Genomic DNA, 26,816 nt, shown 5'->3' on the forward strand with positions numbered 1-26,816 from the left:
AAATGTTTTGTATATGCAGGTAGAGGCGAAATGTCGAAAGAATACGGTCACAGAATTTGCTTATAGATTTTTTTGGTTTGTTTAATCTAGGATAAAAAATAAAATATAGACAAGTCATTATGCAAAGATGATAAACACACAAACACACACACACACACACACACACACACACACACACACACACACAAAATATCTTTTTTTTCCCAAACGAATATTTTTATTTTAAATTTTTTTATTTCAATAATGAATTTTTAGTTTTTTTGCTAAATGAAATTTAAAACTTTAAATAAACGAATAAATGCCCATACTACTCAGTTTTATTACTATTCATGATAAGGGGGAATTCTAAATAAAATGTAAAGGTGTGTTTTTTTATTATATTACCTGTAAATAAATTAATTCATTTTCTTGTCCGCTTAGTCTCTTTGTAAATCCGGGGTCGCCACAGCGGAATGAACCACCAACTTATCCAGCACATTTTTTACACTGCAGATGCCCTTCCAGCTGCAACCCATCACTGGGAAAACACTCATTCACCCTCATTCTCAAACATACACCGGAGCCAATTGAGTTAATCAATTTACCTATAGCGCATGTGTTTAGACTGCGGGTTTCCTCTGGGTGCTCCGGTTTCCCCCACAGTCTAAAGACATGTGGTACAGGTGAATTGGGTAAGCTAAACTGTCCTTAGTGTATGAGTGTGAATGGGTGTGTGTGGATGTTTCCAAGGGATGGTTTGCAGTTGGAAGGGCATCCGCTGCGTAAAAAAACATGCTGGATGGGTTAGCGGTTCAGTGCGCTGTGGTGTCTCCGGATTGATAATGGGACTAAGCCGAAATGAAAATGAATGAATGAATATTTACTGACCTCCTTGCTGTATTGACTTTAATGCTTTCTTTAGAAGGATCATCTGAAACATAAATTATAGATTCTATCATTTTGTTACAGCATTAAGAAAACAAAAATAGTAACTTTTTAACCGAAATACTTGGAGAATGGGCATTGATTCGCTTTATTTTTTATCGTTTGAACTGACAATACAAGAACTTTAGAGCAAAAGCAAGAGATGACACACCGATCATTGCATTCTCAGAAAATCTTCTTTGTTCCCTATTTCCATACGGGGATAATCATCCTGAGGCCTCTAGAGATTGTGACCTGCGAAGAGAAGATGGCATCCATAGAGGACTTCTAGAGGTCTCCATAATCCTGGACCAGGCCGTATCCTGAGCAGATGCCATAGTGGTCATGGAGAAGTGGAGAGCATGAGACTGATTCCTGAAAGACCCCAGTGACAGACGAGTCTCCATGTTGATCCCATAGGTCAGAACAGGCCCTGATTGGCTATTCGGGAGGACCGGAAGAATTCCCGGTGGGCCGGTCCGTTTTTTTGGCCACGAGGGCCGATTTCCCTAGCTCCAGAATCTGTTGTTCTCAGCAGTCACACTTTTTAAATTAATTTATTTATTTACTTGACCACAGTCTTCTCATTCACTATTTTACCGCAGTTCTGCTCTTTTTATCTATAACCAGCCTGCAGGTTAATCATGATATAACTAAGATGAGTCACATCTCACTATACAACTGTTGTGGTCCAGTGGTTAGCACGTTAGATTACGACGCCGCCGATCCTCGTCTGAGTATGTAATTTTTTTCATTTTTATTGTTAAGACATACAATACCATTAAGGTTGTTGAACATTTGAAGTTCTACAGCAGCTGTTCTCTTAAAAAAAGACGTGATAGTGTCAGTAGAAACTGAATTGGAAATGACCTTATTTTAATATAGTCAGTCTTGACCTACTCACACCTGTAGCTTCTCCATGATGGACGTCCAGCGTTCTCCAGCTTCCGGCACCTTGACTGCAGCTCTGCACAAGAAGTTTTGCCAGAGGAGAAATGGTTGTGCCCAACTGAGCCTGGTTTCTCTCAAGGTTTTTCCTTCACTCAGGTCAATCGGTGAAGTTTGTTCCTCTACTGTCGCTCCACTGGCTTGCATTGTTTGGGACTTGTGGAGCTGTGCATCGCTGGATTTGCTCTTCAGTGTTTGGACTTTCAGTAGTGAAAATTAAACCAAACTGACTGAACTAAACTAAACTAAACTGAACTTCAACTCTGAAAACTGGACTTACACAGTTTACATTTACTAAAACTTCTATGTGGAGCTGCTTTGACACAATCTACATTGTAAAAGCGCTGTAGAAATACAGATGAATTCAATTGAAAATAAAAGAATAAACATGTTAAACAGACTCACTGACGGTGTGTTCTCAGAAAATGCAATAATAAGGAAGATTCAAAGATCAAAATGAGTGCTAATAAACGATTGAGATTACACTGTAGCGTCCGTTCAAAGCTTAAGACTTTTATTTTGAAAACGTTCTGGGTGGGCGCTTCCGGTAGAGCCACAGGTAGTTCGGTTGCACTCGCAGCAGGCCTGCGTCGGTGCCACCGGAGCATCCGGAGCCCAGTGCGTGCGTTTCCCCGGCCGAGCGCAACAATGCGGCGCTGCTGGAGATAAAACTAGGACTGAAACTCGCCGGAGATGTCAGACAGCACTTTTAGAGTCACACTTAACCCGAGAAGATGTCAGATGTCAACAAGACCGTGCAGAAATGGCACGCCAGCTTTAAAAAAGGCACGGACTTTGATTCGTGGGGGCAGCTGGTGGAAGCCATCGATGAATATCAAATGTAAGTCGCGCATTTATGATGAAAAATAATGTCTAGAGATGATCCAGAGAGTTTAGAGCTGATTAGATTTAACTAGAATACAAAACAAACAGAACTCATTGATTACATGATAACTAAGGGATCGCAGATGCTGAAAGTTGCACGTTTGTTTGCTATAATAAGAGCGCATTGTGGTTTGATGTTTGCGTTTCTCTGCTTTATTGTGTTTATGCATGTCTGAGGGAGTAAATAAATCAATACATGAAGACGTGCAGTGTTTGACAGCCTGTTGGCGTTATGTTGAGCGCCACACCCTCTAGCTCTGGGTGGAGTTTACTGTCTGGTTTGCTGCCATTTAGGTCACTTTTCCTGAAATCTCCCATTATTCTGTCAGTCTTAAAGGGCTAGTTCACCCAAAAATTAAAACGTACTCAATATTTTTCAGGCTAATCTCCTTTAAGTGGTTACGTTCCTTTTGCTCTCAAGCACAAATGAAGACATTGTGATGAAAGCTGAAAAACTGTAACCATTATTATATATATTTTATTGATTTTTTAAAAAATATAATATTTTCATTCAGTCCCTTTTATATCTAGGTTCAAAGTGAACCGCCAACTATTCCAGCATATGTTTTAATCAGCTGATGCCCTTACAGCTGCAACTGAGTATTGGGAAACACCTATACACACTCATTCTCACACACTCATACACTACCGCCAATTTAGTTTTAGGCCGGAAACCGGAGGAAACCCACGCCAACACAGGGAAAACATGCAATCTCCACACAGAAATGGCAACTGGCCCAGCCTGGACTCAAAAACTGACCTTGCTGTGAGGCAACAGTGCTAACCACTGAGCCACCGCGCCACCTATAATATTCAGAAAATTTTCTTCGGGGTGGCCAGATGAGGCAACACCAAATCTTAGGGTGTATAATGTTATATTTTTGTTTTTAGTAAATTAAATAATGCTGTTTTAATGAATTACTCTTACAATTATTACTAACTATTACTAAATATTATTACTATATATTATTTTTTTAAATAATGAGGATAAATTAATAACATTCATTCATTCATTTTCTTGCTTAGTCCCTTTATTAATCGGGGGTCGCCACAGCGGAATGAACCGCCAACTTATCCAGCAAGTTTTCACGCAGCGGATGCCCTTCCAGCCGCAACCCATCTCTGGGAAACATCCACACACACATTCACACACACTCGTACACTATGGACAATTTAGCCAACCCAATTCACCTGTGCCGCATGTCTTTGGACTGTGGGGGAAACCGGAGCACCCAGAGGAAACCCACGCGAAGGCAGGGAGAACATGCAAACTCCACATAGAAATGCCAACTGAGCCGAAGTTCGAACCAGCGACCTTCTTGCTGTGAGGCGACAGCACTACCTACTGCGCCACTGCCTCGCCTTAATTAATAACAACCTGAGCAAAAGGCGTTCACTATACACTCACTATACAGACCCTTTTTGAGCAACAATATTATCAATACAGCTTCTTCTATTGATTACCCTACTAAAGCATTGAGATTTTTGACCCTTGTAAGTCAACCAGCCAAAGAATTGCGGTGCCAAACAAACTAGATTCTGAAAAGCTGATTTAATGCATTTATTTTGGGGGGGGTTTTGTGGTTTTCAATGTGATAAAACACAATTTTTCATTTTAAAAATAATAATTTCTTCATAGCTCAGTTGGCGTTTCTGTGTGGAGTTTGCATGTTCTCCCTGCGTTCGCGTGGGTTTCCTCCGGGTGCTCCGGTTTCCCCCACAGTCCAAAGACATGCGGTACAGGTGAATTGGGTAGGTTAAATTGTCCGTAGTGTATGAGTGTGTGTGTGTGTGAATGAGTGTGTGTGGATGTAAAAACTGCGTAAAAACATGCTGGATAAGTTGGCGGTTCATTCTGCTGTGGCGACCCCGGATTAATAAAGGAACCAAGCCGAAAATAAAATAAATGAATTAATTAATTTCTTCATAAAAGTGTAGAATCTCATGAACCCAGTCATGTTTCGTCCCTCGTCATCAAACAATACTAAACAAATTATGTTACAAGAACTTTGATGAGCCTTGAAAATTTTAAGCCTGGTAAGTAACGTTATATGTTTAGTATTTAACTAGAAAGTTACTTAGCGAAGACATAAATGTATGACACACGTACCCGTTGTTGTTTCCTAAAAAATTGCCATTGCTGTCTGTTGAAGGTGTGTGCGTGCTGTCAACAGCGATCAGGAAGGGGGAGGGGCAGTGAATCAGCTATGTTGGTCGCACCAATCAATCCACAATAATTTAGTGGCTGCTTTTTATTAATTTATTTATTTAAATATTAAGATATAGAACACAGCCAGGAACTATGTTTCTAACTACAGCTCTAGAGGTGTAGTTGCAAGTGCACAAGTTTACAAGTTTGCTTACGTTCGTTGGAACGACGGATTTGGGAAACGCCAAATAATTAACTATGTTTGTAACGACACAATTTGCGACCTTCCTTGGCTAACGATGGTTTTCGGAAACGCACCCCAGATTGGGTAGCTATACATGAACACAGGAACATTAAAACCTGTTAAAAAAGATTTCGGATATACAACATAACATTTCAGTAGATTTAAGGCCTAAAATGTAGCTTTTAAGATTTAAGAATTTATAAGACCCCGTCAACACCCTGATATTAGGGCTGCAAATTATATTGCTTCAGCATCGATATCGTATTGTGCAAATCTGCAATGTTAGGTTGGGATTATATTAGCCAGAAAACACACTTCAGAACACATGCAAAGATTAACCCTAATAGTGTGAAATATATTTTAAGGTCTGTGACTGTAAGATTTGAAGTGAATTTTAACCTGTTGGGCACTAAAAATGATCAAATATGTAGCTTTAACAAATATTAATTGTATTTATTTCTGCAATGAAGAATATAGTAGTCAACATTTGAAGTGGATCAAAAAAAAAGTTTCATAATGGTCTAGAATGGGTGTTGAATAGTTTCAGGACAACCTTTACTGTATAAAGTGTAATTTTACATTTGATTATTATATTTTTGTAACTCAATTCTTTCCAGAAAACCATCATTCCTTCAATTTATGTTTGTAATTTGATTATTATTTTTATGCAAATTCAGTTGGCACTTCTGTGTGGAGTTTGCAAGTTCTCCCCATCCAAACACATGAGCTATAGGTGAATTGGATGAACTAAATTGGCCGTAGTGTATGAGTGTGTGTGAGAATGAGTGTGTATGGGTGTTTCGTAGTAATGGGTTGCGGCTAGAAGGGCATCCGCTGCGTAAAACATATGGAATAGTTGGTGGTTCATTCCACTGTGGTGACCCCAGATAAATAAGGAACTTAGCTGAAGGAAAATGAATGAATGAATGAATGAATAAGTCATCTTGTTAAATAACATTCATATTGCAATATATATCGCAGAAAAACTAAATATCACAATGTCTGTGTTGTTTCCAATATCATGCAGCCCTATTACATATGTTTATTTTGTTGCTTTGATTATTTCTAGTGTTTTAACTTGTAACTTGCATTGCAAAAAAACTAATAATTAAATATAAAGCACATTCAGTGGTTAATTAATAATGTGATGTTTCGTCAGACTCGCCAGGCAGCTCCAGAAAGAAGTGCAGTCTTCAAACTCGCACGATTTTACAGAGGAGCAGAAGGTATGTATGTTTGATTGACAGCTGTCAGTCACATTTCAAGGAATCAAAAGGGCACATTTTGAGAGACACTGCTCGCTGCAGAGCCACTTGAGCTCCAGCGAGGGGGAGCTTGAGCTCCAACTCCTCCTCCTATAAGCTGTTTTAATGCATATATACACACCACCCCTAACCCCAACCCCCAGTGACATCACTTGTTGAAGAAGTGCAAGGAAGGAGGAGCTAGAGCTCAAGCTCCCCCTTTCTAGAGCTCAGCTCTGCCCAATTGGCTCTGCAGTGAGCACCACTTGCATTTTGAAGCATTTTACACACACACACACTCACACACACACAGAATTGTCACAATCTTGGGCCTCATTTATGAGATAAAGCTGTTCTGATGTAACTTTTATAATTATGAAACTGTTTGTATTTTTGTTTTATACAAGTTTGTAGAATATTAAGTAGGGAGCTCTTCCAATCATCTTTCTCTCTTGGCAAACTAACGATTTGAGAGGTGTATTAAGGTAAATCAGTAGCAAACCTTGAGAGCTTACAAATCTAAATATGAGGACTTATGTTAACAATATTTTAATGTGTAGGATAGACTTGTGTGGTATCCAAATTTTGATACAGTCAAACCTCCTCTCTATTTTACCCCGGTATCCGGTATTACCGTGCATAATAAAAAAAATTATGACGTAAAACTCAAACAGCGTCACCAAACTGTTGGCTTGTGCCTAAACCATTCATAAACTGAAAACCGTATATGCAACCTTCACGGTCACCTGTTTGTCTTGTTCGTATTAGAGATCTGCGCAGGATGCTCTCTCTCATTTACACGCACGCACACACACACGTTTGTTTTTGTGAAATGTGGGGACATTACATAGGTTTACTATTTATTTTATACTGTCAAAACCGTATATTATATTGCCCTCACCCCACCCCTAAACCCAACCATCACAGGAGACTGTGTGCAGCTTTACTCTCTGATTAAACTCATTCTGTAGGATTTATAAGCTTTTTGAGAAATGAGGACGTCACCAATGTCCTCATATTTCACCTCCTTTTAGTAATACCTGTGTCATACCGATGTCATACAGATTTGTGTCCTGATATGTCACAAAAACCCGTACACACACACACACACACACACACACATACACACACACAGAGAAAGAGAGAGAGACAGCACCAAGCAACACACAGCACTGTGCTCTCTCTCTCTCTCTCTCACACACCCGTATGCGCGTGTGCTCGCTCGCTCGGGAGCGATATTGCTAGACCGCGCGCCCGCTCCCTTTCAAATTACACCAGAGTTACCGACCGCTCCCGCGCTTTATTTGGAAATTTATTCCCGCACCGCAAGAATGCAGACCTCTAGTTCGTATTTACCACAGCTCCCTTCTTGTTCGGTCGAAACTGGAAATACTGCCAAACTGCAGGTCACTTGGTGCGCGACTCGCCACATTGTCCCTAGATAACAATCACGCGTACGCATTTGTAGGCATTAAATAAATAATATTTAATACTTGTCTCCTATATAAGTGCATTGTTTTTTATGACGGTATACCGGTATTGAAACTGAAACAGTTGCTATTTTTAGATCCCGCGATATACTGTATTACCACCCAAGCCTAGTGTTGGTTGAAATTTGCACTCGCAGCTCTGACGTGAAAGGCTGAATCTCTTGATTTGCACACGCAGACAATAATCAAGACACGGTATTAAAGGTATAAATAATTACTAAAAACTAAAACTTACTCTCGGATTGCTGACTCTAGCCAGTAAACCAACTTTGCTGCTCTTTTACTGGTAAATACATTTCTGTAGAAGTTCTGCTACAGGAATCTTGCAAAATGTGCAGCAAATGTGAGAGCAGCGGGATTTGCACATGTAGAGCGAAATCGGAGAGGTTGTGAGTGCCGACTTGAGGTTGTACAGCAGGGGTCACCAAACTTGTTCCTGAAGGGCCGGTGTCCTGCAGATTTCAGCTTTAACTCTAATCAAACACACCTGAACAGGCTAACCAAGGTGTTACAAGGTATACTTGAAACACCCAGGCAGGTGTGTTGAGGCAAGTTGGAGCTAAACCCTGCACGGACACCAGGACCGAGATTGGTGACCCCTGTGTTACAGCAAAACTGGAATAAAGTGCTGAGGTAAATTTGCAGAACTGTTCATTATTGAAGCTCTCAAGGTTTGCTACTGATTTACCTTCATAGGTGTGGCTATGTATATTTCAACCAATCAGAGAAGGACTGCTGTTCCAGAAGCAGAAGATTTAAGATTACCAACACACACTATTTTTTTCAGTGGATTAACTTGCACAGATTAATTTTTCAAGGCTATTAATGTGCGTAAGCAAAGTAAACACTGTTATTTTGATTTTATGTGGACTTTAACATGCATTTGTTTATGAAATCTTAAATCTGATGTTTACGAAGTGTTTAGTGAATCTGGTAGAGAGTTTTAAGTAAGGCCGTGTATCTATGCTACACTCCAAATTTTAAATGAATAGGAATTTACTGGCCTGCTATATATACAAATGTTGCTTGAATAAGACTTATAGTTTTTTTGTGTTTTTGTTGAGATAATTTTAGATCTGCTAATATTTTTTTTTTTTTTTCAAGAAAACCTTGGGAAAGTTTGCCACATGCCTTGAAATGCGAAGTGCAGCCTTACAGGTCAGTCTTGTAATGAGTGAATCTAAACACAGACACAATGAGATTAGAGTTAAAGGGACAGTTCACCCAAACATAAACAATTTCTCATCATTTACTCTCACTTCTAAACTTTAGTGAATTTCTTTCTTCTGTCAAAACTACAAAACTAGATATTCTGAAGAATGATAGTAGCAGCCCATAGTAGGAACAAAATGTACCTCAATTGCTGTTTTTTTTAAGCACTCTTCTTTTGGCAGCTGATTCTGGACTAATATCTATTCTCATTCTCCTCGACCTGAGTGCGGCCTTTGACACTATTCGTCACAGCACCCTCATCAATAGACTTTCTTCTCTTGGCATTACCTATATCCCACTTGACTGGTTCAAATCTTATCTCTCTGGCCAGTTCATTCAACTCAAATCATTCGCTTCTCAGCATTTTACATTTTTTTCGGGTGTACCCCAGGGCTTAGTCCTGGGCCCCTGCTTTTTATCATCTATCTCCTTCCCCTTGGTAATATTCTTTGTAAATATAACATACAGTTCCACTGCTATGCGGATGACACCTAGTTCTATCTCTGCCAAACCCTCATCTTGTTTACCCACCTTCATCCCTTACAGTCTGCTTAGCAGAAATCAAATCTCGTCTCTCTCTTAACTTTCTCAAATTAAACAGCTTAAAAACTGAGGTTTTGCTTGTTGGTACCAAATCAACGCTCTCCAAAACTATTGGCGGCTGTTCCACTTAACCCTCTAAACAGGTCAAGAGTCTGGGTGTCATCCTTGATAGCACCCTGTCTTTTGATTCTTACATCCCGGTCTGCTTACTGCAACATTAATCATCTCCGCCCTTCTCTTACCCCTCATGCCACTGCTGTTCTCGTCCATAGCCTTGTCACATCTCGTTTCAATTTCTACAACTCTCTTCTCTTTGGTCAAACTCATAAACCCATCCGTAAGCTTCAGTTGGTCCAGAACTCTGGCCGTATCATCGCCAGAACCCCTTCTTCTCATCACATCACCCCTGTCCTGCAGCAGCTTCACTGGTTACCTGTTCATTTTCCAATTGATTTAAAAATTTTGATGATAACATTCAAAGCCATCCACAATCTTGCCCCTCCATATTTGTCTGCCCTCATCCACATTGCTTCTTCCTCCCTCAACTTGTCTGTTCCCTCTGCTCGTCTATGGGCAATAGAGCATTCAGCCGCTCTGCTCTCCAGCTTTGGAACTCACTACCACCTGCCATCAGAAAATCTGACTCTTACATTATTCAAATCAAAACTCAAAACCCACTTATTTAAGATGGCTTTTAATACGGAATTGTATATGCACTATGTTGTGTATATATTTTTATGTTGTTTTATTGCTCTTGTTTTACTGTATGGCGTCCTTGTTGTTAGTAAGGCGCCTTTAAATAAAATGTATTTTTATTATTATTCCGTGTAGCTTCCTTTGTTTGACAGAAGAAAGAAACTCAAACAGCTTTTGAAAAAAGTGGAGGATGAGGAAATGATCACTGTTTTGGGTTTTGATCTAGTAACACCTTGAAAAACCAATCACAACATCTTTTGCATGGACAAACAAACTGAATAAATCGAAGACACTATTAAAATGGCGCCACCGCAGTGCATTATTTCACATTATGAACACCGATTATGAACATTATGAACTGAGGATATCATATAAATTGTGAATTTGCTGTTTGTTTAGTGCACACAATCTCAAGAGGAGTTCAAGCTAGAAGACCTGAAAAAACTGGAACCCAGTATGTATATTAATATCCACCTATGATTGAGATTAACCCTATAAATATCATATTTGATTCAAGAATTTCAGTCTTTTGATGAAAACCTGTTGCACAGTATCTACTTCATGCTCTATTTTGCGTCTGATACACAAAATTATTATATTATTATACTTTTATATTGATACTTTACTCTTTTTGGCTGTTTAAAACTCATTTAAAAGTACAATATTGCTTATAAGATAGCTTAATAAATAGTTCATACCTGCTAATGATCTGTTTCTCTGCAGTTATTAAGAATATTCTGACCTACAACAAAGATTTCCCTTTTGATGTCCAACCAGTGCCTTTGAGGTAATTCATTATTGATTTCTTTTATTTATATATATATATATATATATATATATATATATATATATATATATATATATATATATATATATATATATATATATATATATACACACACACACACACACACACACACACACACACACTATTAAGATATTTTTAACACAGATATTTTTAAGACACTTCTATACAGCTTAAAGTGACATTTAAAGGCTTAATTAGGTTAATTAAGTTAACTAGGCAGGTTAAGGGAATTAGGCAAGTTATTGTATAACAGTGGTTTGTTCTGTAGATTATCGAGAAAAAATATTTAGCTTAAAGGGGCTTATAATTTTGTCCCTAAAATGGTACATAAAAAATTTAAAACTGCTTTTATTCTAGCCGAAATAAAACAAATAAGACTTTATCCAGAAGAAAAAAATATTATCAGACATACTGTGAAAATGTCCTTGCTCTGTTAAATATCTTTTGGAAAATATTTAAAAAAGAAGAAAAAAAAATCGAAGGGGGCTAATAATTTTGACTTCAACTGTGTATATATATATATATATATAGGGTTTCTACAGGTTTCATCAAGTCAAATTTAAGACTTTTTAAGACCTTTTAGAGACCCTAATAAATCAAATTTCAGTCTTACACAAGGCTAAACGCTAAAGATTTATTTAATAGCCAAGTTAAAACCTAAAAAAAACTTAAAAACAAGTGTTAATGTAAGGAGGATAATTAAACCATATTAATAAGTAAAAAGTTAATAAATAAACGTTTCTTAAAACTTTTATTGACATATATTGTTAATGATTGGATGGGTATAGCTTCAAATGCGCATAGAAGAAAATTAAGACCCGTTTAAAATGATTTAAGAGCTACAACACTATATTTCAGTGGATTTAAGACTTTTTACAGCCTAAAATTTGGCTTTTGAAGACCCTGCAGATACCCTGATATAAAGTGATTTAAAGGTTGTTGTTACACACAGAATATTAGTGTGCATTAATATTAATATTTAATATGTTTATTTTATTATGCATTTATAATCCTCTTAGTTTATGGTGACATTATCTTCAGCAGCTCAAACGCTCTAATGGTTAATGGTCAGACGGCTGCTTCTCACTCAGGGCTGCTGTTTATGCTAATGAGTCAAGTCTGATTATAAACAACATCATTAATTCATCTTTCTTATTTTATTCTGCTTATTCCCCTTATAAGAGCGATTTTTGCGTAATAGGTCCACTAGTGGCAACTAATGTATCAATACTATTACTATTATACATATTAATATGCAATACTGTAAAGTGTGAGCTTTATTCTAATAGGCTTTGTCTCTGTTTTAGTGCTGATGTTATGCGCTTACAGTGATGGATGATGGATTGTGTGTGCTTTTAGGAAGATTCTTGCCCCAGGTGAAGAGGAAAACCTGGATGTTGAGGAGGATCTGGACGCTGGTACTGGAGCAGGTTCAACGCCCTCATTCACCTCACGACTTCCAGGTCATTCACTACATAGTGCTCACTGAGCTGAACCTACGGTTTAAGCACCTAAAGAACATCATCAGCCATAAATATGATTTTTAGCCATTAAAATAAAATCCAAATAAAGTTCTGTTTAGTGTTATTTTGGTTACAGTTAAGAGATTAATTTTAGTGTAAGCTGTAGTTTTTATTTTATTGAGATTTATAGTGATTTTAGTTGTATCATTTTAACACTTATTTTATTTCAGGTTGTTGTCCAGGTTTCTGATTTAATTTTAATTAGTAAAAGTTTTATAATTTGTTTAATCCAATCAAAAAGTCAAACTTGTTTTGATTTATTGGCTCACACTCTGTAGACTGAATTCAATCAATTATTGAATCAATCAATTGACTGAATTGAATCAAGAATCAAATTAAGACCCTGGACTGAAATGAAGTATTTGATATACACAGGGCCAGGGCAAGCTGAACTGCCGCTCTAGGCAAAGGACGGTCACGCCGCCCTCAACCCTAACGTGAAAGCGGGGGGTTGGGGCGCCGCGGATATAACTGAGGGCGCGGGTGGTGAGGGTAGTGTCAGGGACAGCGCCCTCTCCATTCTACCGCACTAGAGGCGGATATAACTGAGGGCGTGGTAGGTAGTGTTGGGGACGCTCCCCTTTTATTCTGCCGCCCTACAAGCGGATGTAACTGAGGGCGCGGGTGGTGAGGGTAGTGTCGGGGACGCCGCCCTCTCCATACTACCGCACTAGACGCGAATATAACTGAGGTCGTAGGTGGTGAGGGTAGTGTCGGGGATGCCACCCTCTCTATTCTGCCGCCCTAGGCAGCCGCCTACGTCGCCTCTATGGACGCGTCGGCCCTGGATATACACTTGCTTATACAAATATTTAATTTAAAATTATTTGTATTAATATTACTGATTTAAGTAATTAAATAAATTTTTACTTTTGTGTTGTTTTTATATAGAGAAATGAAAAAGGATTAATGGACAGATGAGAAATTAATTGCTTTAATTGTTTTTTTTAACCTTTTATTTATTTTAAAACATAACATTATTTATGTTTTAGTTTGGGTTAATGATGGTCACTTTGGCTCTCTATCTGCATTATCAAAACTAACAATATTCAATTGTCAATAACCTGAAGTGAGGCGGCACGGTGGCTCAGTGGTTAGCACTGTGGCCTTACAGCAAGTAGGTTGCTGGTTCGAGTCCCGGCTGGGTCAGTTGGCATTTCTGTGTGGGATGTGTTGGCATTTCTGAGTTTGCATGTTCTCCCCATGTTGGCGTGAGTTTCCTCTGGGTGATCCTGTTTCCCCCACAGTCCAAACACATGCGCTATAGGGGGATTATTAACTAAATTGCGGATAGTGTATGAGTATGTGTGGATGGTTGTGTATGGGTGTTTTCCAGTACTGGGTTGCAGCTGGAAGGGCATCAGCTGCTTAAAACATATGCTGGTAGTTGGCGGTTCATTCCGCTGTGGTGACCCCTGATATATAAAGGACTAAGCCGAAGGAAAATGAATGAATGAATGAATGAATGATTGACTAAAGTACTTTCATATTAAGATTACACATGTGGGTGTTTTTCCATCAGCTATTGTAAAGTTGATAAAATGTTGTAAAAGTTGATTTGTTTGTCTTCTATCTTAGAAATTATTCTTATTTATTCATTATAATGATGAAGGTTTGCTGTATTTACAGGTTCTCTGTTACCACGTTTGCCCTCGGAGCCTGGAATGACATTGCTGACTCTGACGATCGAGAAGATCGGTCTGAAAGACGCAGGACAGTGTATCGACCCCTACATTACAGTCAGTGTTAAAGGTAGAGCTCAGACGCCTTTCATTTTGGGTGAACTATCCCCTTTAACACATCATATGATCAGCCATGTTTATCATATCATGTTGATCATACAGTTTAATATTTTACACAGCGTATATTATTCATCTGAACGATTGCACAAGATGAGCAATTCATATTCAGAATGTTGTTCTAGATGTAAAATCGAGGTTGGTACATTATTACTCTCTACTAGCGACTACTCTATCAAACCTCTTTAGCTGTTCCAGAATGCAGCAGCACGAGTGGTCTTTAATGAACCTAAAAGAGCACATGTCACTCCGCTGCTCATCCGTTTGCACTGGCTGCCATTTGCTGCTCCCATCAAATTCAAAGCTCTGATGTTTGCTTACAAAGTGACTTCTGGCTTTGCTCCTTCTTATCTGCTCTCACTTCTGCAGATCTATGTGCCCTCCAGAAACTTGCGTTCTGTGAATGAACGTCGCCTCGTGGTTCCATCCCAAAGAGGGAAGAAATCACTTTCCCGAACGCTCGCGCTCAATCTGCCCAGTTGGTGGAATGAACTCCCGAACTGCATCAGAACGGCAGAGTCACTCACTGTCTTCAAGAAACGACCAAAAACTGAAATATTTAGTCTCAAATTTCCTTACTAATCTGCAATTGCCTCTCTGTATATACCACTAACTGTACTCAAAATTAGTAAAAATTACTAATGCTTTCCTTCTTAGACTTTACAGACCTGAAACTTGCCTATAGCACATTCATTGTTGCTCTTAGTTGTGTAAATTGCTTCCTTGTCCTCATTTGTAAGTCGCTTTGGATAAAAGCGTCTGCTAAATGACTAAATGTAAATTACATATGCATTGGACATGTTCCAAACTTAAAACCTATTGGAGAAATATAATACAAACAATTAGGAAAAATTGCTAATGATAACTTGATCCAGGAGTTATGTTACTGGGGGATGAATCAGTTCTTCTGCTTGATCAAAGGAAGAATTTACGTTTGATTAAAATGGCTCTGATAGCAGCAAAGACATTCATTATTATATAATGGAAATCAGTAGATCCACAAAGTCATATTGTATGGCTTAGAGCAGTGGTTCCCATCAGGGGGGTCGCGGCCCACAAGGGGGCCTCAGCGAGCTTGGTAGGGGGGGGGTCGCTTCATATTTTAATAATACAAATATATTGATAAAAAAAAATAGGTGGATGGAAACATAGCTACTGTCTGACGTTTCCTCGTTTTCACTTCTTTCTCTCAGATCTGAATGGCATAGACTTGAACCCAGTCCAGGACACACCAGTGGCCACGCGGAAGGAGGACACATATATTCATTTTAGTGTGGATGTGGAAATCCAGAGACATCTGGAAAAACTACCCAAAGGTCTAACTTTGCATTTGAGCATCACTGAAGTGGCTGAAAAGTCATTATGCACTGCTAGTAGTGTGCTTTTGATGTCGCATTCAAGACAACACTAGCAAAATTATTCACCCCCCAGTGCTATATTTATCCATTTTCAAATATTTTTCAAATGATGTTGAACAGATTCAGGAATTTTTCACAGTATTTCCTATATTTTTTCTTCTGGAGAAAGTCTTATTTGTTTTATTTCGGCTACAATAAAAGCAGTTTTTAATTTTTTTAAAGCCATTTTAAGGTCAATATTAGCCCCCTGAAGCAATAGTTGTTTTGGATTGTCTACAGAACAAACCACTGTTATACTGTGACTTGCCTAATTACCCTAACGTTAACCTAATTAACCTATTTAATCTTTTAAATGTCACTTTAAGCTGAATACTAGTGTCTTGATGAATATCTAGTCAAATATTTTGAGCTGTCATTATTCATTTCAATTCAATTCAGCTTTATTTGTGTAGCGCTTTTACAATGTAGATTGTGTCAAAGCAGCTTCACATAAATGGTCATAGTAACTGGAACAGAGTAGTTCAGTTTTTAGTGTTGAAGTTCAGTTCAGTTTAGCTCAGTTCAGTGTGGTTTAAATCAGTGTTTCTCAACTGGTGGGTCACGACCCAAAAGTGGGTCGTGGGAACATTTTCAGTGGGTCGCGGAGTGTTTGATAAAAAAAAAAAAAAATAACAAAAGTTAAATTTTTAACTTATTTTGACTTTTATTTTAAAATGCGTGCACGACAACCGTACTGTTTGACATGTGAAATTAAAAATTAAAAAAAATAAAATAAGAAGTCAAAAATAAGTCAAAACACAGGTACGACTCCGAATATGTGAAGTATGGATTTACATTTATTGACAGCAAAAACGACTTCAAGCCTCAGTGTGTCATAAGTAGCGAGGTGCTCTCACAAGAGAGCACGAAACCTTCTAAATTAAAACGACATTTAGAAACCAGACAACATGTTTTATTAACAGTTTAGTTCATGGAAACTGAACCTTTCCATACCCTAACCACAGTTTACAGTATTTGTCACTTTTACTCTGTAATTTGATACATTTTGTTAAATGACAGCAATGAAATACTGTATAGTTTATTTGTAAGTCTTGCTGATTTTATTATAATTCATCTCACTACTCGTGTATGTTAACAAATAAATATAAATTAATTATAATTCCTAAAATTGTATTATAGTTCCTAAAAACTTGGGTCGCGGCTTGATGACCATGTAAAAATGTGGTTAGCATAGCCAGTTGAGAACCCCTGGTTTACATCATTACTGAGAGTCCAAACACTGAAGAGCAAATTCATCGATGCGTAGCTCTACCAATCCCAAACCATGCAAGCTAGTGGGGACAGCGGAGAGGGAAAAAAAACTTCACCGAGGCGAATGAAGAAAAAAAACCTTGAAAGAAAAAAAAAGACTGAGTTGGGCACGACCATTTTAATTTCTCTGCTGGACAAAAGTCTTGTGCAGAGCTGCAGTCTCAGCAGTGGAGGCTGGAAAATTATGGCAAAGATAAAAGAAATCAGTAATTAGTAATGAGTTATTAAAACTATTCTATAACTATATTAAAATCTTTAATTTAAACAGAAATTAAGGGGCTAATAATTCTGATTTCAACTGTATTACAGTTTGTTACCATGCTTGATTCTGATTGGCTAATGAGCATTCTAAGGTGTGTTGTTATTTTCATATAAAACCACAGCTAAAGTAGTTCCGGCAAGTTTTTGATAGTGTTACAGCTCTATATCACTCCACTAAATGGTTTTTAATTATTAATGACATATTTTTGTGCTTTGTTTTCTCTGCAGGCGCAGCTATTTTCTTTGAATTCAAGCACTACAAACCCAAGAAAAGATTCACCAGCACTAAGTGTTTCGCTTTCATGGAAATGGATGAAATCAAGCCAGGTCCCATTGTTATTGAGCTGTGAGTATCAGACCAGTTGTTTGCTCTACATTGAACTGGCATTAAAGGAATAGTTCACCCTCATGATTAAAATTCAGCTTTTAATTACTCGCCTTCATGTCATTTCAATCCCCTGAGATCTGTGCATCTTCTGAACACAAATTAGAGGGTTAATTTACTCACCCACCGCTCATCCAAGATGTAGGAGAATTTCGGTTTCTTCGGTAGAGCATTAAAGCAGATTTTGAGCTGAATCTGTGGCTTTTGTCGATTCATATAATGGAAGTGAATGGTGACAGGTTTTTTAGATTGAAGGGCACCTATGACGAAAATCAACTTTTCATAGCTGTTTGGACAGAACTGTAGGTATAGTGATAAAGTCACATTGGAGTGATAGAAAATAGGGTTGGGCCGATAGACCATGACATCGTCCATCGCCGATGGCCAATAGACAATACGTTGCTGAGCCGGTCCTCTGCCCCGCCCCCTTCGCAAACCCGCTCGCAAAAAATACACACTCAGGCCCCGTTTACACTAATATGTCTTAGTGTTAAAATGGCATTTTAGAACGAGAATGATACACATCCACAACGTGTTTGACGTCCGCTAAAAACGCACATCACGTGACCACACACACACACACATAGCCACAGACACGCACACACTCTGTCATGCACTCCTCTGAGCTCCAGGCAGAGAGCAGTGCACGTCGGACAGTTTATCAAGATTGTACAGCTTGCGTCTCACTATAGCTGTTAAACCTAATATTCAGACATCCCAAGTTTCCCGGAAGTTCCGGGAGTCTCTATGCATTTGCGGGACTCATAATGCAGCAAACGAGTGGTAATCTCCCAGAAATCGTGCATCTCCCTCCCGGTCCTCAAATAAGTCGCGCACCCATCTCACCCCCAGATCCCTTCTCGCTCTTAAGATACGTACGTCGCATGCATTCTATCAACCCCTCATCATGTGAAAATGTCATTTTCACATGATGACCATGTCATCGTCCATTGCGATGTTTCACATTAGACATCGTACAATAATTGGCCTAATTGGTCGACATCGCCCAAACCTTATAGAAACCCAACAAGTGAGCTACCAGTGAGCTATAATCAGTGGCCCATCACAATGTGACGTCGGAGTGTGGTTTCCTCGCCTACCAAATTGATTGACAAGAGCCATTTTTCTTTAATAACATGTTTACACACGCCCACAGAACATTTTTTGCAAATAAACTGGGATTAAAATATTTGATTCAACTCTCTGTGATTTTTATTAGTTTAAACATCTTTAAAACAGCATGTTTGTAATTAAGAGAGTAAAATTGCTGTAATTCTTAACCGCTATAATCACCACGGCCGCATAGTAGGGGTGTTTCTTCGTCGCACTGCGATGCAGACGCGGACAATTCGGTATCGGTTCAGTAATAATCATAACCGATTATTATGTACTGACGTCATTTATCTCGTATGCACTATGTCGCCGTAGCTTACAATGGTGAGGGAGGCGAGTGCGAGTATTTACAACGCTCCAACTACCTAAAAACGCAGAAACTCTGCACAATTTCACTGCGTGTGTGTTTGCTGGAAAGTCTTCCACTAACAGCAGAAGCCCCCATTTCACTGCGTTTGAGAGAATGAAAGTAACTGTGACCCATTTGACCTGCTGGTGTGACGTTTCCTCTCCTCTCGGCTGTTACAGCGATTCTTCTGGATAGAGACATGAGCGGATGTCTGCAGAGTTTTCTCCACCGCGTCTATCATGGACAGGGTCTCTGCAGATATCATAATGTCAAATTTAAGACCTTTTAAGACCTTTTTAAGACCATTAAGTGTTAAATTTAAGACCTATATCGCAATATTAAAAACACGCGAGAGAAAATGTAAAAGCACAAAATTAGGGGTAAAATAAAGTTATTTAAATTTCGCTCTTTCGCATTACAACGCTCCCGACTTATAAAACTGCGCTTGCGACATGTGTCAGTGAAATAACGGCATACTCTGCCAGCCGAAATCATGTCACGCGCACTCAAAGCGAACTTCCGCAAACACAGCGATGACGTCACATTCGCCGCGCGCACTGAGTTTAATAACAGAAAGCTGATTGGCTATTGCAAGTTGACTTTTTTGTAGTTGTAATACCGCTAATTACAATTGGACTTGTGAAATATAGAACTACAACACCCCAAAAATCTAGCAACAACTAATAACAAACTGTAATTGATCATTATGAAAGTCAAGGGGTGGGGGTGGTGATGGAAAGTCATCAATTTTACTAATGTCTTCCTGTCCCTGCTGTGGAGGCTCATCTTTACTTTCTTTTTCTACTTCTGAATCTAGATACAATTCACTAAAAGTATCTATAAGATTAGCTACAGGATCTCTGAGATGAGTGAAGGCTTCATCTGAATAATCCACACTAGCTGCTCTGTCCTCCATTGTAAATTTGTAATATTTGCTTGTGAAGAATTTCAGTATCAGTGAAATATCTCTTTATAATTCAAAGGACTTCGTAAAATACAATTCACGAATGTCCCTGTTCGGGCGCCATCTGTAACACCACCTCTATGCATGCAAGATGTTACACTGAGGGAGTTCACAGAATTTTTATTTCACACATACTGAAATTAAAATAAACTTCACAAGCCTGTTTTTCCCTTTTTCCTTCTTGTTTAATTTCTCTACATGTGTATACAGTATTTAGTCCACACAAACAAAAGTAATCAATATCCAAAACCAAGCAGTCATTGAATGTAAACAGTCTGTGTAAATGATATAGATGGTTGGGTGAATGTTGCGTAGATGGATTTGAGTGCGATGCAATAAGATCCACTTCCTCACACTGGGAAAACGGTAGTATGATGAATTTAAGAGTCACTGACCGTCATTCCACATGTACACATATAGTTCATTTGCCAATGAGAAGCATAAAGAACGTTGAAACCAAATCATTGCAGTCCATTGAAAGAACCAACAAACACCTCATCTGAACATCTCTAGGACAACAGGTCCTGTCTACATAAGAAATAAACATAGGGCAAATCACAACCAACCATTGAAAATACTTTCAAACTTAAAACGTATTCAATACTCACATTTGAGCAGCAACAATAATGTTCTCAAAACAATCAGAACCGGAGTGGGTCGGTAGCCTCAGTTCACCATGTGGTTCCCTCTACCAAACACGACTCACTTGCTCTATGGTGAGCTGGAATATATCCAGTTCTCACTCCCCTCTAGTGCAACCTAGTGGCCTGTAGTAATATTGCAACCAGTGCTTCTCGCATCACAAGAAACTAAAACAACAATTAAAGCATGTAACGTTTGTTCGTTACAACGTGCATGTGTGTGTGTGTGTGTGTGTGTGTGTGTGTGTGTGTGTGAGAGAATCATCGTTTCAGAAAGGCTTGAATAAACTCCACCACAAATACATCAAATATGTTACTTGGTATTTTTGACTAATGAGCTGTATTTCAGCTTCATCTCTGTCACTGACTGCTGTTTATCTGATGTAACCAGTGTTGCCAGATATAACTAACTTTTTCCAGCCCAAACGCACAAAAAAAACGGCTAAAATATTTGACTAATATTTATTTTAATTTATATTATTCATATATTCATAATTTTTAACCACACCGCAACCATAACCAGCAGTCGCAGAACCACAACATAACTGGATGACCTCGAAACACTGCCCCCTCTCACCCACACACTGCACTTATTGTTGTGTAGATTACACTGCCTATTAGAGTATGTTTTACTTTGAAATGAGGTACAGAGTCGTCCCATTTGGCGTTTTAAATTCTTTTGAACATAATTAGGTGCCGCTTGTCAATCAGACAGCGCTTCTGTTTGTTCTTGCTGTTAATTGCGGAAAAAAAGACTGATAAAAGTGTCATAATAAACTGCTGTGAGTGTAACTGCAGGCGCTGTGTGATGTGCGTGTACGCGAAGGGGAGTCAGATTTGTACAGGGAGTCAGATTTTGATGCAATGTACCTTCACCTCCTCTTGCAGGTGGGCCCGCACGATTTGCGCTATGCACTGTTCTCTACTAACTGAATAGGACCACACAGTTGCATATAGGGCTGCTCGATTTTGGGAAAAATCATAATCACGATTATTTTGGTCATAATTGAAATCACAATTATTCAAAACGATTACTGTTAAAGTCAAAACTATTAGCGCTCCTGAGAATTTTGTAAAAAATAAATATTTCCCAAATGATGTTTAACAGAGCAAGGAATTTTAACAGTATTTCCTCTTATATTTTTTTCTTCTGGAGAAAGGCTTTTTTATTTTTATTTTGGCTAGAATAAAAGTAGGTTTTTTCAAGCAAGTCTATAATATTAGCCCCCTTAAGCAATATATTTTTTGATTGTCTGCAAAAGAATCTACTGTTATTCAATGACCTGTCTAATAACACTAATTAAGCCTTTAAATCGCACTTTGAATCTGAATGCATGTATTTTTTAAAAATATCTAGTCAAATATTATGTGCTGTCATCATGACAAAGATAAAATAGATAAGTTATTAGAAAAGAGTTATTAAAGCTATTATGTTCAGAAATCTTTTGATTAAACAGAAATTGGGGGAAAAGGGTTGCTAATATTCAGGAGGGCTAATAATTCAGACTTCAACTGTATACAAACAGTTATTTTCCACCCTGCAAAGGAAAGAGAAATAAATACAATAGGATAAAAATATAAAACAAACTTTACGAAACACTTTAGCTACAAAAGTCCTTCAGTGAAGAGCCGAGGCATGTTCTCCATTTGTTGTTTGATTAATAATCATAAAAACAGGCGGCAGAAGGATTATAGCGCGCTGTCTCTTTAATGGTTTCTCTTTCGCGTGTCTTTTGATTCTCTTTTGAAACTCGTTTGTTTATTACACAAATGATGCTTGATATAATCACTAAACACCGCATTTTGACACCTATTTGACCATTAAAGCGCTCACGTTAAGATGACTTTAGATGTGTGCGCTGACTGCGCTCTGCTCGTCTCAGTGTGCGAGTGAGACCGAATGCTGACTGCATGCTTCAATTCTGTGTGTGCGCGGCACACAGAATCATGCTGTCTTTCGCGCTTTTAAGATCAACACGTGTACAACTGGAAAGGGAGCGGTATATGATGCAATAATCGTTTATCTCGATTAATGATTTTTCATAATCGTTAGAAGGCAAAATCGAAATCGGATTTTCGATTATTGCACAGACCTAGTTGCATATAAAATTTACCTTTCAAAACTGCCCAGATTTTGTCAACTATGCCTTTTTTTACTCCCACAATCAAATTCAAAACTGCCCAATCTGGCAACACTGGACATAACGCATAAGAAGCATAGACTGTAAAATAGATGGACGTAGTGTCCGTGACGTCACCCATAGGTTTCTGAAGAGCGCAAAAGAAGCCACAAGTAGGCGCGGCCAACCGTCGCCATTTTGGTCAAGCGTCATCACACCCACAGCGGGATACCAAACAAGGGCAAAGAGGCGGAGAGTGAGCGGAGCTACAGACACCTGCTGGCATTTAGCCTGGACCTGGTTCAGACACACTTTACTTTGGGAGAACGCTTAATACTTCATCACCTGCGACTCGTTTGTATTCTGACCACTTGTGCTTGGCTGTACACTATATCAATAAAGTGTTTAGACTTTTAAAAACACTGCTGTAATACATTGAGCCACTAAACATTGTTCTTATGACGTTTTTCAACAGGAGGAAAACGCGAATTACTTCCAAACACTTCAGATATAGTCTGTGTTAGTTACTGTAAGACTATTGATGAAATCCAGTATAACACTGTATGACAACACTTCAGACGACTGATCTAGAGCCTACAGCTAATCAATCTGACAGATTCTGGAGTGCATTACAGCTCTAAATATAAATATAAACGATAAATGATCTTAAATAAAACAAATACATGTATAGAGATGGTATATAAGTAGATAACTTTACTCACATGGGAAACGGAGGCCACGTGAATGGTTTGTGAGCACCATTAAGTGCCCTCAGCATGCCATGCCATCTAATAATTGTGGGAAACAAGTCCAAAAGGCAGTTGAGTGTGTAAAGCCTCATAAAACAACACAGAAATACGATAAATATGCCGAGTTCAGTGGCTAATCTGCAGGATTCAGCTGAGGTGACGTGACGGCGACCAACGAGACCTAGCTGTCACTCAAGTGGCCACGCCCTTAATTATGCAAACTTAATATAACTTAATATAAAGGAAACGGATGAGTTATAAAAAAATTCACCCCCTCACAGTTGTCATGAAGGGTAATATTAGCTGTATTAACTAAAATCTTTTTTTGTACCGGGCTGTAAACACCTTTTTTTCTGCTGTAAAGTTGGCCATTCTAACACTGGGCTCAATTGAAATTTGCTCTGTTTTGGAGCCAGGAGCGGCCAGGACTAGCGGAACTTCAGATGAATTGCAGTTTTAGTTACTTCCGTATTGGCTTCCTGAGGGAGAGCGGGAGGTTGCCGCTTGATGAGAAGCAGACATGCACATGGGAACGGTGGGAGGGGAGAAGCAGCTTATTTGCATTTAAAGCTACAGTCTACATAAACAGCTACACTGCTACATCAAAATGGGCAGATTCTGGAAGCTGTATTAAATTATCTGATGGGTTTTTTGAGCTGAAACTTTACAGACACATTCTGGACACACCAAAGGCTCATCTTAAATCTTGTAAAAGAGGTAAAATAGGTGCCCTTTAAAAATAATCACATACAAACAAGTCCGAATCTATAACCATGGCTCCTGATGACACACTGTGGCCTTGTGAAGCGAAACAATCGCTCAGTGTTAGAAATTGAACATTGTTTACAATATTATTAGCTCAATAATTATTCTACAGCCTGGTCAAACAGTTCTCAGCACTCATGCGAACATAGTCCGATTGTAATTCAGTAATTTTAATGACAGCTGTGGATTAAAGCTAATAATATTGTAAATAATGTTCAATTTCTTACGCGAAGCAATCGTTTCTCTTCATGAGACCTCAGTGTGTCATCATTGTTATTGATCTGGACTCGTTTGCATGTTAATTTTCAATCTAAAAAAACCTGTCACCATTCAATGCCATTATATGAATCAACAAGGATGAATGTCCTACATCTTGGATGGCATGTGGGTGAGTAAATTAACAAGACATTTTCATTTTTGGGTGAACAACCCCTTAAGGATACTTTAGATGAAATCTGACCTCTCGAATAAGCTTCTGAAAAGGAACCAAACACAGTCCATGTTGTTTTTGTGTGAACTAACCCTTGAATGTTATTTGTATGAATCTGATTTCAGGTACAAGAAACCGACTGACTTCAAGAGGAAAAAACTCAACCTCTTGACGAAGAAACCACTTTACCTGCACCTTAACCAGACTTTGCACAAAGACTAAATGATCTTAAAACCAAACTCATGACAGACACAAATGACTGATTTTCTTTTGGTGCATCACCTCTCACATTCCTGGCAATATTGGACACTTTTCCCTCAGATCTCCAGTCTGAAGTTTGGAATTTATGGCGTCTTCATCTGCAAGAGAGACGAGGATATGAGACGGAAACCATTTCAAAACCTCAAATGTTTATAAATACTGCTCTGTGTGATGATTTCTGAAGAAAGCGGATGGATAACTTGATATTTAGGCAACATTCTTCATTGGTTTTTTTTATATTTTTATTTTATTAAAGACGTAGCTCACCCTCATATTCCAAACATGCTGTCAAAATTTGATATGCAGTGGCAGAAACAGAAACATCAAAAATAAATCATGATTATAAAAAACATTGTTTAATTCTGTCTAAAAGCGTATGAAAATGTTATGCAAGCAGACAGAATTATAACGATTCACTCAAATTAAGTATAATTCAACAATCATTTTCTTAGAGTTTGGTTCATAGAATTAATAAATATTAGCATCCAGTTTTGTCTTGGGTTTATTAATAACTTCTGCATCTTTTGTTCTGTGGAGGAAAAATCGGCAAATAGATATGTTTGGAACTATATGAGGGCGAGTATATTATTAAAAACATTTTAGATTACCCCCATTAGGCCTACGAATAGTGTTTAACAGTTTAGCATTCTGCTAATGCTACATACTCATGAATGATCTTCACAAAACCACACTGAAAGTCTTCATAAGTTGTATTTTCAGACATAAGGTTTTCTCAAATACTTATTCAGTTTTGTGTTGATATTACCAGGCTAAAACTACGTTAGCATTAGCATTTATTTGAAATGTAGCCTTTGGATTATAAAAACGCATCACCCTTATCAAAGTAAATATAATAATAATTCATAATAAGGAAAGCCAGTAAATATTAACTTTGACCACAAGAAAGCAGAGTCATTGTCGGTTTTATTAGCTCCATGTTTGTTTGGAAATTACTGAGGAAATTACTGAGGGATTTCTCAAAATGTTTGGTTTTAACAGAGTTTAAATAGCCTACATTCTGGCGAGCTCGGCTAATTTTCAGCTTCATTTTTACAGTTTTTGACACGATCTTAGCTGATCAAGAAATAATTAATAATAAAAAATGTGTTTTACCCGTCAGTCAGTTTAATGGTGTTGATGTCAGTGTTGGAGTCCCGCCAAAACCGAATGAAGTGAGTTTAGTGAATAAAAACCTTACACATATGGACGGACGGCTTTATCATAAAACGTGTATCATTGCACAGCTTTTTCTTTTTCTCCAAATGTCTCATTTCTAATAAATAATAACGCTGCTTGAATCATGAATATTTTATAAATACCCTTTAGGTGAAATCAGTCTCGCCTCTAGGAAACACGAGTATACAGCGAGCTACTTCAGTTGTTTACAATAACGAATGTTTAAAACATTATGTTTATATGATTTTACATTAAAGGCATGATTGATTGATAAATATTACCTGTATTCTCCGAAAGTGCTTCCAGAATGTGATCCCAGAATAATTTAAACTTCTAAACCTAAATTTAATTGTATTAGATAAATGACATCATCGATTGATAATCATTCACTAACTAATCACAAAACCTGTTTCCCCCACATGAAAAAAATACAATACTAATTTATAGTAGTCATAAAGTGTTTTTGAACTGTATTATGGTAAAATAACA

At 38.1% G+C, this 26,816-nt stretch overlaps 2 protein-coding genes across 7 annotated transcripts in view; one reads left to right on the top strand and one right to left on the bottom strand.

The window, feature by feature from the left end:
• Positions 1–26,816, bottom strand: part of mia3 (MIA SH3 domain ER export factor 3) — a 449,841-nt gene that overhangs the window by 345,879 nt on the left and 77,146 nt on the right. The window lies entirely within an intron of this gene.
• aida (axin interactor, dorsalization associated) lies at positions 2,407–26,604 on the top strand. 6 transcript variants are annotated; one of them, NM_200790.2, is made up of 10 exons: positions 2,407–2,692; positions 6,289–6,355; positions 8,968–9,021; positions 10,714–10,768; positions 11,038–11,101; positions 12,482–12,585; positions 14,275–14,397; positions 15,638–15,760; positions 17,603–17,720; positions 25,016–26,447. In NM_200790.2, the coding sequence occupies exons 1-10, from the start codon at positions 2,586–2,588 to the stop codon at positions 25,110–25,112; spliced, it is 912 nt and encodes a 303-aa protein (NP_957084.1). In that variant the 5' UTR covers positions 2,407–2,585; the 3' UTR covers positions 25,113–26,447. The 6 variants fall into 6 exon arrangements, 4 of the variants coding, with proteins under 4 accessions (NP_957084.1, XP_087152603.1, XP_087152602.1 ...); XR_015517510.1 differs by having other exon boundaries at positions 2,438–2,692; positions 15,638–15,854; positions 25,016–26,604; XR_015517511.1 differs by lacking the exon at positions 8,968–9,021 and having other exon boundaries at positions 2,438–2,692; positions 15,638–15,854; positions 25,016–26,604.

The sequence above is a fragment of the Danio rerio genome, chromosome 20 (genome assembly GCF_052040795.2).
Source record: "Danio rerio strain M-AB ecotype USA chromosome 20, GRCz13ab, whole genome shotgun sequence".
Lineage (NCBI taxonomy): Eukaryota > Metazoa > Chordata > Actinopteri > Cypriniformes > Danionidae > Danio > Danio rerio.